This window comes from Gigantopelta aegis, chromosome 13 (genome assembly GCF_016097555.1).
Source record: "Gigantopelta aegis isolate Gae_Host chromosome 13, Gae_host_genome, whole genome shotgun sequence".
Taxonomy (NCBI): domain Eukaryota; kingdom Metazoa; phylum Mollusca; class Gastropoda; order Neomphalida; family Peltospiridae; genus Gigantopelta; species Gigantopelta aegis.
The window spans coordinates 29652478-29665974 of record NC_054711.1 but is presented as its reverse complement, the minus strand read 5'-3'; the positions used below and the strand labels follow the sequence as shown (position 1 = coordinate 29665974).

Genomic DNA, 13497 nt, shown 5'->3' with positions numbered 1-13497 from the left:
CGGTGGAAGCATGGAAGGATGGATGGATAGATGGATGGATGGGTGGGTGGAAGCATGGAAGGATGGATGGATGGATGGATGGATGGATGGATGGATGGATGGATGGATGGATGGATGGATGGATGGATGGACTGATGGATGGGTGTATGGAAGGATGGATGGATGTATGGATGGGTGGAGAAAGTATTAAACTTTAACAATAATCAGCTGGTTGATGTGATAAGATCAGAAATCGACTTACCTTCGTTGGGTTTCATCGCAGCCTGCTGTGATGTCTCCACACCATCAGTCTCCTTCTCGTCATCACCCGCTTCTATAGCAGCCAGTTTCTTATTCACCTCTAGAATTTCAAACTTCGAAGCAGACTTCCGTCTCTTGGACAGGTCGTCCAAAGAATCCTTCCTCTTGAGAACACCAAGAACATTATCTACAGAATCCATCTTCTTGTGGAGAAAGTCCACATTATCTGTCATGAAGCTGCTCTTGTTGAGAGCCATCATCTCATCCTGCAGGACTTCCATATCCGTAGTCAACATGTCTTGTTTCTTCTTCAGAACTTCAATGTCCTTCTCCACAGTAGTCTTCAAGTTCATCAATCTACAGACTTCGGTCCCCTCTTTTAAAGAATCGTTGTTCCTGAGGATTTGAATGTCTTTTTCTATGGAATCCAGCTTCTTGCGGAGTAATTTGACGTCATTTTCTACAGAATCGCTCCTCTTTTCCAGATCTTTGATTTCGCCAGTTAATTTATTCTTCTTCTTAACAACTTCAATGGCTTGTTTTATAGCAACCTTCTGTGCCTTCAGATGCTTGATATCACCCCATACGGCCCTGTTTTTCTTAAGGATCGTGATATCATCCGCTACAGAATGCCTGCTCTGTTCAAGGAGTTCAATATCACTGTCTATAAAACTGATCTGCCTATTCAGATAATCGATGTTAGTTTCTATGCCAGACTTCCTCCTCTTGAAATCATTGATTCTGCCTTTGAACAAATCGACTTCAAACATGTAAGTCTTCTTCCTCTCAAGCTCATCAATGGCGCCGTCCATCCAATCCAGGTGATTCTGATGCTCAAAGACATCTTCAGTTATCGACGCCTTTCTTCTCTTCAGGTCGTAGATCTCCCCCATCAAGGAATCCCTCCTCTTTCTGAAATCCTCAATATCGTTCACTCTACAATCACTAACCCTTCTCTTCTTCTTCTTCTGCTGTTGCTGCTTCTTCTTGGCATCATCCGCACTAAGTCCTGGAGACCCATCGGTGTCCATGTCAGTCCATTGCACCGAGCTCACCTTATTCTTGTCAACGACTTCTTGGATGGTCAGAAGATCAGATGGCCTCCTGTCAATCTTGGATTTCACGGGGTCCGTGAGGTGTCCTGAGGACTTGTGGTCCTTGAATCTAACTCTGTTGCGATCCACCTGCGGTGGGTTGTTCTCGGGTGGGTCCACTTGAATCGTGTTGACAGTGGATGGGCACACGATCGATATTCGCCTCAGATGCTGGTGCAGGTGTTGTGAAGTGTCTGTGCAGTAGTTGGTGGTAACGTTTTCTACAGCACAAAAAGATATTATCACAATCAGTATATATAATTAATAATATAAATATGAATACAGTGAAACCTGTATAAACTGGACCCTGAATTAACCGGAATCCTCTCAAAACCGGCTGAGTTTTATGGTCCAGAAAATTATAAATTCTAAAACGTGCCTCTCTAAACACTGGATCCTGTCTAAATCAGATAAATATTAGATTCCCAGCGTGATCCAGTTTAGACAGATTTCACTCTATAAAAAATATCAGAATATAATTTATAATATAAATATGAATATATAATAATATCAATATATATAATTTATAATATAAATATGAATATATAATAGTATCGATATATATAATTTATAATATAAATACGAATATATAATAATATCAATATATATAATTTATAATATAAATATGAATATATAATAATATCAATATATATATAATTTATAATATAAATATGAATATATAATATCGATATATATAATTTATAATATAAATATGAATTATATAATAATATCGATATATATAATTTATAATATAAATATGAATATATAATAATATAAATATATATAATTTATAATATAAATATGAATATATAATAATATTGGTATATATAATTTATAATATAAATATGAATATATAATATCGATATATATAATTTATAATATAACTATGAATATATAATATCGATATATATAATTTATAATATAAATATGAATTATATAATAATATCGATATATATAATTTATAATATAAATATGAATATATAATAATATCGGTATATATATAATTTATAATATAAATATGAATACATAATATCGATATATATATAATTTATAATATAAATATGAATATATAATAATATCGATATATATATAATTTATAATATAAATATGAATATATAATAATATCGATATATATAATTTATAATATAAATATGAATATATAATATCGATATATATAATTTGTAATATAAATATGAATATATAATAATATCGATATATATAATTTATAATATAAATATGAATATATAATAATATATAATTTATAATATAAATATGAATATATTGATATATATAATTTATAATATAAATATGAATAATGTAGATCCTGAAATTAATGCGATCATAATATTAATGCGAAAAATGCGAAATTGTGTTATTCGCATTAATAATATGACGGATTTAATCGAAAAGTACATACATGTAGACATATGCTGTTAGAAAAGTAATATTTCACACGGAGGCCACTCGCATTAATTTTATGTCACATTTTGGTCTGCCCACTGTCACTCACATTAATTTTATGTCACATTTTGATCTGCCCAGTGCCACTCGCATTAATTTTATGTCACATTTTGGTCTGCCCACCATCAGGGACGCGTTAATTTCAAGGTCTACAGTATATAATAATATTGATATATATAATTTATAATATAAATATGAATATATAATATCAACATATATATAATTTATAATATAAATATGAATATAAATAATATCGATATACATGTATATAATTTATAATATAAAATTGAATATAAATGCAATGTTGTATAATGTAATATATAAAATAAAAAGCAAGACAAACAATATAAAGTAATATTTGCGCAATGCAACACAACATAATATCAGTCATATGTCATGTCATGTAATATGGATTATACAATATCATACAATATAACAGTAATGTAAAATATAATACAGTACAATACATATAATACAATACAGTAACATTTATTATATTTAATCTAATTTACAAAGAACAGAATTAAAAACTTCATGATCTTCTGATGTTGCTAATCTACACATATTACATTTTTGTTTGTATGTGTTTCAATTATTTCACATTTAAATTTAATAATTAAAATAAAATCATAATTAAACTAGATATTTTGTCTCTGAACTAGGACTATCTACTCTTTCTGATTGCCTTCCTTTCTTCATACTAACACTGTCTTCTGAAAGGGCTAGGACATCCCCCCTTCCCAACTACCCCCCTTCATTACATTAGTGGTTTTTAATAGCTAGGACCACTCTCCTTTCCAAAAAAAAAGATGCTAGGTTATCTCCCCTTTCCAATCAGCCTTTTCCATTAAGGCCACATCATTTCTCGTTCCAGCCAGTGCACTACGACTCGTATATTAAAGACCATGGTATGTGCTATCCTGTCTGTGGGATGGTACATATAAAAGATCCATTGGTATTAATGAAAAAATGTAGAGGATTTTCTTTCTAAGGCTATACATGTATGTCAGAATCACCAAATGTTTGGACATCCAGTAGCCGATGATTAATAAATCAACAGGCATCAAAATAAGCATTGTGTCTGGTAACCCATTTACAGGTTACCACAAAATATAGCCTGGTAACCTATAGGTTACCACAACTATATGATAGTTAGAATTGAATTCCTGTTACTACTACTTTTAACGCGTATGTTTTGAAATTGTATTGATGCGCACGAACATCGGTATGTGAAACGAAATCCGGAAGTAAATTTATCTAGTGGGTGCTGCTTAAAACATGGATTGCCGAAACTGCTTTCAATTGCACAAGTGTGCACAAACATCGGTGCAATTTTTTATGAGAAAACAAAAGGCGAAAGTAAATTTATCTAGTGGACACTGTTTAAACGTGGAATCACTATAATTGCTTGCAATTGCACAAGTGCACACGAACATCAATGCAATTCCTTATGAGAAAATGAAACGTGGATGTCCGGAATGCATTGCCTGGTTTACGTTCGGAAACGAAACTACGTTCTTAAAGTTTCTTACATGTGGTAACCTCCCGGTAACCTGAACAACAGTTTTCGACTTATTTCAATGCCTGAATTAATGTGATCTAGTGGTGTCGTTAAACAAAACAAACTAACTTTTTAATGTCACATGATGTGCGTATTGGTGAAATAGCTAGGTCACTGCTCTTCCTAACTACCTCTTTTCATTCATACTATCACTGATTTATGAAATAACTTGACCCTCCCCCCTTTCTGCCCACCTCTGTTTCTGCATACCACCACTGATTTATGAAATAACTTTACCCTCTCCCCTTTCTGCCCACCTCTGTTTCTGCATACCACCACTGATTTATGAAATAACTTCACCCTCCCCCCTTTCTGCCCACCTCTGTTTCTGCATACCACCACTGATTTATGAAATAACTTCACCCTCCCCCCTTTCTGCCCACCTCTTTTTCTGCATACCACCACTGATTTATGAAATAACTTCACCCTCTCCCCTTTCTGCCCACCTCTGTTTCTGCATACCACCACTGATTTATGAAATAACTTCACCCTCTCCCCTTTCTGCCCACCTCTTTTTCTGCATACACCACTGATTTATGAAATAACTTCACCCTCTCCCCTTTCTGCCCACCTCTTTTTCTGCATACCACCACTGATTTATGAAATAACTTCACCCTCCCCCCTTTCTGCCCACCTCTTTTTCTGCATACCACCACTGATTTATGAAATAACTTCACCCTCTCCCCTTTCTGCCCACCTCTTTTTCTGCATACCACCACTGATTTATGAAATAACTTCACCCTCCCCCCTTTCTGCCCACCTCTTTTTCTGCATACCACCACTGGACAATTAACCAGCTGCCCCTCCTTCCCAACAACCACCCTGTTTATGCCAGCACTAATATTTCATACATTAGCTATGTAAATGCATTCCTGAGCCCATAGTTTCAAAACTCTCTCAGCACTACGAAATCGTAAAACCATCGTAGGCTGTGACGTCACCACAGCACACGCCCTAGTAACGATTTCGTGGCACTAAGATCGCTACGAAGATATGGGTGCCCAGCACTTTGCAGGTAAAACTAGTACAGGTCATTTAAAACATACCTTTGCTACACATTAGCGGTAAAAGCATAATGCATTTTCTTTCCACACAGACCGGCCTCGGTGGCGTCGTGGCAGGCCATCGGTCTACAGGCTGGTAGGTACTGGGTTTGGATCCCAGTCGAGGCATGGGATTTTTAATCCAGATACCGACTCCAAACCCTGAGTGAGTGCTCCGCAAGGCTCAATGGGTAGGTGTAAACCACTTGCACCGACCAGTGATCCATAACTGGTTCAACAAAGGCCATGGTTTGTGCTATCCTGCCTGTGGGAAGCGCCAATAAAAGATCCCTTGCTGCTAATCGGAAGAGTAGTCCATGTAGTGGTGACAGCGGGTTTCCTCTCAAAATCTGTGTGGTCCTTAACCATATGTCGTTAAATAAAACATTTCTTTCTTTCTTTGACAAAATATTTTCACTAGCCATCGGGCATGGCAATAGTAGTTATTTACTAGCCCAACACTGAACATCACTAGCTATGGGAGTGGGACCAAATTAGTGTGGTCCTTAACCATATGTCTGACGCCATATAACCGTAAATAAAATGTGTTGAGTGCGTCGTTAAATAAAACATTTCTTTCTTTCTTTCCACACAATGAACACTGAACTTATATTATTATATACCCATATATTATATTATTATATACATACCCATACATTACGATATTCTTGACATGGAAAATCAATTTCCACACCTGTACTTGTACCTGGTACTTACATTTTTGGTTATTATACAGTAAAATGGAGGCTTGTGTTTTTAATCCCAAGGAAAGGAAAGGATAATTTTAGAATAACACCTGAGCACGTCATTAAATAAAACATTTCCTTTCTTCCTTTATTAACCACTTCCTTCCTTCCTTTATTAACCACCACCTCCACCACCACCACCCCTCATCCCCCCACATAGTAACTTTTCATACAGATTCTATCCCACTGATATCAGTAGTTAATTATTTCAGTTCATGTTTCATTATTAAATGTTAATAATAAAAAGAAAAACCCAGTCACTTCTTATACATCTTCAATCCCTTTGATATCAGTAATTAATTATTTTAGTTCATGTTACATTATTAAATGTTAATTATTAACAACCCCCACCCCCCCCCCCCCCCCCCCATAGTAATTTCTTATACAGCTTCTATCCTATCCCAGTCATATCGGTTTATTAATTATTTAAACAAATTTACTCCACTGTCTGACACTGGCAAAGTAATTAATCATTTCGGTGCATGTTTCATTAAACAATCATTTATTAAAACACCAGACTGGCTTATAGTCCGGCTCCCAGATACCAATTTTCATAAGAAAACTGCATATTATGAAGATTTTATGAAACTTTCAGGGATTGAAGGTAACATATATGGCTTCAGTCTCAGAAGGGGTGCCCACTCATCCGGGCACTATTTTCAAGATGGCCACTGTTTTTCGAGGTGCGAACACTAAAAATGATACAAATAACCGATTTCAATGATCTTAGTGTCAATTCATATGTTTTTGACAACTCTAAAACTGAATATTGGGTTTGTAATTTCGAAAATCCAACATGGCGACCCGTAGCAGCCATTTTCCAAGATGGCCACCATTGTTTTAATTTGTTTTAATAATTAACCAGTTTTCACAATCTTGGTGTCGATTTATATGTTTTTGACCATAGTAAGACAGATTATGAGGTTTAAAATTTGGAAAATCGAATATTGTGATCAGTAACGGCCACTTTCCAAGATGGCTGTAATTTTTTGGGAACTTGAATAACTATTGAGACTGAATGATTCTGGTGTCAAACTTTGCTATCTGTAAAACTCATAGGCCATTTTCAGCGATTGGAATTGATCAAGCCCATGAGCAAAACAACGCTGTTGTCAAAGGTGACGGAGGTGCTATCGGACTTACTGAAGACAATGATGCCTTACGTAGATGGAATATAGTTGGTCCATTACTGAGTGAACTTATCAACGAATTCGAGGTTGATCTCAACAAAAACTCTGCTCCTGTAAATCTGAAACACCAAAGCAGTATCGATCCTTTCAAACGAAGTTCTTGAAGAAAGTTCAATCTGTGCGGGATTCATTCAACGAGTTTGGTAACCCATTCAATGATGACACTTCAGAGCTATTCATCTTAAGACTCAAAGGTCATCGTTCAAGCTGACATCGTGGAAAAGATGAACGGAGCAGAATCAACTGGACTGGAATGTTACAACAAGTTTCGAGAAGAAAGATTTGTTTGGAGATCAGAGCCACTGGATGCAGCAATTACTCGGACAAATCTACGACTATTTGCGAGCAAGAAGAAGCATCGCACAAAGGCCGATGGACATGTCCGTATCCTTAAATTGGATGTAGAGTTTTTCTCCAGATTGTTCATCGTCAGCCAGAACCATCAGCTAGATCTAGATACATTCTTTCAGTATGAAAATCAACCATTTCCTCCTGCCTTGTTTGCAGATGGTGATCTCTATCTCGGGCAGAAAGCTGACCTGCTCGGACTGTTGGAAACTGTACCAGACAATGCTGACAACACAGCAAGCAACCATGTCACATGTGATGGTTTGATCATTGACTGCACTTGTTAACATCTTGCAACCCAGAAAAGAACTGAAAACATTTGACCAGTACTATTCGAACACGTTTGCTCCTCATCTCACCAGACAAGTCACAACAGTTAATGCTACCCTTCTTGATATTGTTTGGGATACATACGTAAAAGATAGCTTGAAAGAGCAGACCCAACAGAAACGGGGTACAGGGGTGAAGATGGTTGTTCGGTTATCAGGTGCACTGCCCAGAAGTTGAAAGGATTTCCTCAGAAATTCAGACAACAAACAACAGTTATTTGACTTACTTGCATCCTTGACCATTGAAAGGATGGGTAGTACGATGGCAGTTGTATCCAATGTCCACAACAGTGTACACCAGTCAGCATCTGCATCAACCCTTCCACCCACCGTAAAGCATGAAGAGGCAGATACCAGGATATTCGTACATCTAACAGATATGGTAACAAACGGAATAACCAAGATAGGCATTCGGACAGTAGATACGGATGTGTTAGTGCTTGCTTTAGCTAGCTTCAGCAAGTTATATGCTATAGGACTACCAGAACTGTGGTTGTTATTCGGAACAGGCAAGAACTATAGAAATATTCCTGTACATAGAATTGCTGGTGAAATTGGTACCGAAATGTGCTCAGCTCTTCCTGGCTTCCACGTGTATAGTGGGTGTGATACTGTGTCTGCCTTTGTTGGCAGAGGGAAGAAAACAGCCTGGCAAACATGGAAGGCTTTCCCAGCAGTTACGTTGGCATTCACCAGTATATCTACTGTGTTACGTTCGTTACCTGATGATGTATTTAGGAACTTAGAGCGCTTCACATGCTTGATGTACTCATCTAGCACTGAACAAATAGAGGTCAACATGCTCCGAAAAGAACAGTTCACCATTGGGAACAAACGACTCGAAAGTCTGCCTCCAATGAAGGAAGCATTACGACAGCATACCCTACGTGCAGCATTTCAAAGTTGCCATGTTTGGGGGCAGTCGCCCGAAGGAATGGGGATGGCAGAAAACTGATAGTCACTGGGAACCTAAGTGGTCCACTTTAGATGAACTATGCAAATCTTGTCAAGAGTTAGTCAAGTGCAGATGCACGAAGGGATGTTCGAGGGCTTGCTCCTGCAGAAAAGCTCAACTCAAATGCACTCTTCTTTGCCACTGCCAAGGTGAATGTTTGGAGTAAATATGTAAGCTGACACCAGAGATTACTTCCAACAACTAAGCCCAATTTCACTTTCATGGAACACAGTGGCCGCACCTTGGAAAGTGGCCGTTACTGATCACAATATTCGATTTTCCAAATTTTAAACCTCATAATCTGTCTTACTATGGTCAAAAACATATAAATCGACACCAAGATTGTGAAAACTGGTTAATTATAAAAAATTTCAACAATAATGGTGGCCATCTTGGAAAATGACCGCTATGGGTCGACATGTTGGATTTTCGAAATTACAAACTCAATATTCAGTTTTAGAGTTGTGAAAAACATATGAATTGACACTAAGATCATTGAAATCGGTTATTTCTATCATTTTTAGTGTTCACACCTCGAAAATTTTGAAAAATGGCAGCCATCTTGAAAATAGTGCCCGGATGAGTGGGCACCCCTTCTGAGATTGAAGCCACATATGTTACCTTCAATCCCTGAAAGTTTCATAAAATCTTCAAAATATGCAATTTTTTTCTGTGTGAGACCCAGACTATTATGCTGGCATTTGAGAACAAACATGACTATAAAACAACAATTCTGATCAAGCTACACGAAAAGCAAAACAATTCAGAACATGCTAAATAAAATATCTGTCTGTCCGTCTGCTCTGCCTTTCTTTGGTAATTTCCTCCTACACCTAGCATGCACCCTACAGACAATATCAATAGGTTCCGCTTAATTAAAGAACAGCAGATTTATGTATTCATGAGGTCAGGAGATACTCAGTGTAATCATTATTGCTAGCGAGATTCCATTAATTAGTTACGATATCGCTCGTAAAAACACATCAACTGGGTCTTTGTGGACAAGGAAAACTGGGATGATTATAAATTATCTCTAGGTGGTCCACGCAAACTGGATAGCACATAATTATGGTGAGGGTACTCTTTTAACATGCCCCTATCCACACACGTTTCAAGCATGCCCATACTGGGTTTGGCCTCTGACATCACCAATGACCAACTCCAGGATGCCAGACAATTATGGAACGAAAAAGAAAAAAATTAAAGTTAAGGATTGTTTTGTTTAACGACACCACTAGAGCACATTGATTTATTAATCATCGGCTATTGGATGTCAAACATTTGGTCATTTTTACATGTAGACATAGAGTAATCGAATATATTTCTATTATTAGCAACGGATCTATTATAATGTATATGCATTTTCCCAGACAGAATAGCACATACCACAGCCTTTAGTTGGTACCTGCATGGGTGACCACCTATATCTATTATCTCAGAACTCATGCTTTTAAATCAAGACTCAAAATTTTATCAGTGTATCTCCTCATTAACATAAAAATATTTTAAAAACTGCTTTGGAAAAAAAAAAGAAAAAAAAAAAAGTTCTACTTTTATGTGCAGTTATTTAAAAACAAATATTGGACAATATATAAATAAAACAGTAATTCTCACCACAGTATAAATACATCATCTGCTTAAAGTTTTAAATTACATTTTCTTAATTAGCTTATCCTGTTAAACACTATATTTGATATATTTTTAGGTTTTTTTGATAATCTGTGGTTGGAAATATATTATCTTACACACGCACTGGTGAGAACATAATTCATTATTTTTGATAACACATACTGTTAACACATATGTGTGATAACAATTTAAAGGTGCAGACCCTAGTTTTAACCCGTGAAAAATGGACACTAAGTTTAGTTAATTTACAAACCTGTAACTCACTTTGATTAAAGTTTCAATAGAGTGAAAGAAGAATCTGTGACGTTAAAATGGGAAATATCCTTAAAAATAGACTAGAACTTGAATCAATAAACCGCTACTTATCAGACGCACGTGCGTTTTTTAAAATATGAAAAATGCAATTTTTGGTATTAAGAAACACCAGGATAACCAGAAACACTTCGGTTGTACGGAAATGGATAATATAAACAATAAAATATATGTAATGTTCGATTTCAGTTATCATAAATAGTGAAAAATATGCTGTAGTGTTTCAAAACTAGGGTCTGTTCCTTTAAAGATATACGACTGGCTGTTGCTAGGTGATGATCAGATTGCCAGTGCCACACTATCCAATGAGAAAAAATTGATTACACTGTCTGTGATGTGTAAGTTAGCTACAAGCGCAAGGCTGTAACTAACTTTTACTTAGAAAAGACATTTAAATCTGCTTAAAAACTGTATTTGAGGACATGTAAGAAATAGAATACTACGTTCGTGTCCATTAAATACCATTTATCTTACAACTTGCTGTTTAAAAATCTGGCCAACTATCTTTTGCTTGTTAGATATGTTTTAAAACAACTCATAATATAATATAAATGGTAAGATTTTTACTGAAACAAGGTATAGATACATTGATAAAATCTTTTTAACTACACTTTCTTAAATCTATTAATCAATCCTCCTTTCATGGATTTACTTAACATTAAGAATCATACTGTGCAGCAATCTTGTGTAAATCAGACATGGCGTCAGTAAAAAAACAGGGCTTCTAGAATTTTTATAAAATCCCTAGCCATGGGATCAGTGATTTAAAACATTTACTAGCCATGATTAAAAATTCACTAGCCCTTTAAGTTAATACAATTGACTAAATAATAGTAAACATCAGATGTCACTTATTTAAGATAGATATATAGCTTTAAAACACTAACTTTGGGTGGGTGGGAGTTGGGGGCAGGATTTTTATATTTACAAAATAGACAACTGCAAACAAAAATTCACTAGCCATTGGGCATGGCGATGGTAGTTATTTACTAGCCTACCATTGAAGATCACTAGCCATGGGAGTGGGGCTATCATAATCTAGAAGCCCTGAATAAAAAGGCACTAAAACCAGTAAAAATAAGGGAATCACTATTTACAAGGTCTGTTCCAGATCGCACATATACAAGATAAATTTATCTGTTCCAGATCGCACATATACAAGATAAATTTATCTGTTCCAGATCGCACATATACAAGATAAATTTATCTGTTCCAGATCGCACATATACAAGATAAATTTATCTGTTCCAGATCGCACATATGTGTGATACAAGATAAATTTATCTGGTCCAGATTGCACATATGTGTGATACAAGATAAACTGATCACAAAGTTTGAAAATGTCTTTATCACTATAGTAAGATTGAATAGGTATGTAATAAAGTGCATATAAAAGATGCCTTGCTGCTAATGGAAATATATAGTGGCTTTCCTCTTTCAGAATGACCAAATGTTTGACATTTAATAGCTGATGATTAATAAATCAGTGTGCTCTGTTGTAACTGTAACTTTTTAACTACATGCTGTCTACATTGGTGAGGCTTATTAAAGCACCAAGTGTTCACTTAAAACATTTGGTTTAGACAGCAAGATAAAAAACATGATATATATGTACCTTATAAACTACTCTTTATGTAAAGCAACAAATGATCTTTTATCTGCATTGTTCCGCTAACAGAACAGCACATGCCACGGCCTTTGATACATGTATATCAGCATTAGTGTCCACAATGTTAAATCACTAACTCACAAACATTGTAGACAAAAGCAATATTCAGACTAACTACAAAGTTTTGGTCTTGACAGCGAGATAAAAAAACCCACATGCTACCTTATAAGTTACTCTTTTTGTTAAGCAACAAGTGATCTTTTATCTGCATTGTTCTACAGACAGAACTGCACATACCACAGCCTTTGATATATCAGCATTAGTGTCCACAATTCTAAATCACTAACACACAGACATTGTAGATAAAAGCAATATTCAGACTACATACAAATTTAGCGAACACGGCAAAACAAAAGACATACATACCAGGTAATGGGAAACCATGAAATGCAGGTGATGATAGAGGAAAGCGAAAAGACTGTGTTCGATCAATACTGTAAAGGCCTAAAGCACTGGTTTCCACGGTAACAGTTTTAAAATGGTTATTCCATTACATGTATGGGTTCGTGGATTAATTTTACTAATGTTTAATGGTGCTGCCTATAGACCTGTGGTAATGTTAATGATGTTTACGAGCCCTCAGTGCGCAGGTACTGTGGACAAATGTTTACGAGCCCTCAGTGCGCAGGTACTGTGGACAAATGACATAAATCTTTCTACATCTGACTTTAGTAAAGAGTAAAACCTCTCAAAACCGGACTCTCTGTAAACTGGAATTCCCTATAAACCAGACATTTTTCACAGTCCTTTTTTAAAATCAGAAAAGAACTTAACGTCTCTAAACCAGATACCTCTTAAAACCGGACATTTTACTTGGTCCCGAGGGTGTCCGTTTTAAAGGGGTTTCACTGTATTCATAAACATCACAGTATATAGGATGAACAGATTATGATGGGCGATGGATGGATGGATGGATGGAT

The 13497-nt window shown here is 35.9% G+C and overlaps 1 protein-coding gene across 1 annotated transcript in view; it reads right to left on the bottom strand.

The window, feature by feature from the left end:
- The window catches only part of LOC121387427, a 176049-nt gene that overhangs the window by 73853 nt on the left and 88699 nt on the right, over window positions 1-13497 (bottom strand). The window contains exon 28 of the mRNA XM_041518538.1: window positions 242-1555. Coding sequence (XP_041374472.1) covers window positions 242-1555 — 1314 coding nt within the window. The remainder of the gene's footprint in view (window positions 1-241; window positions 1556-13497) is intronic.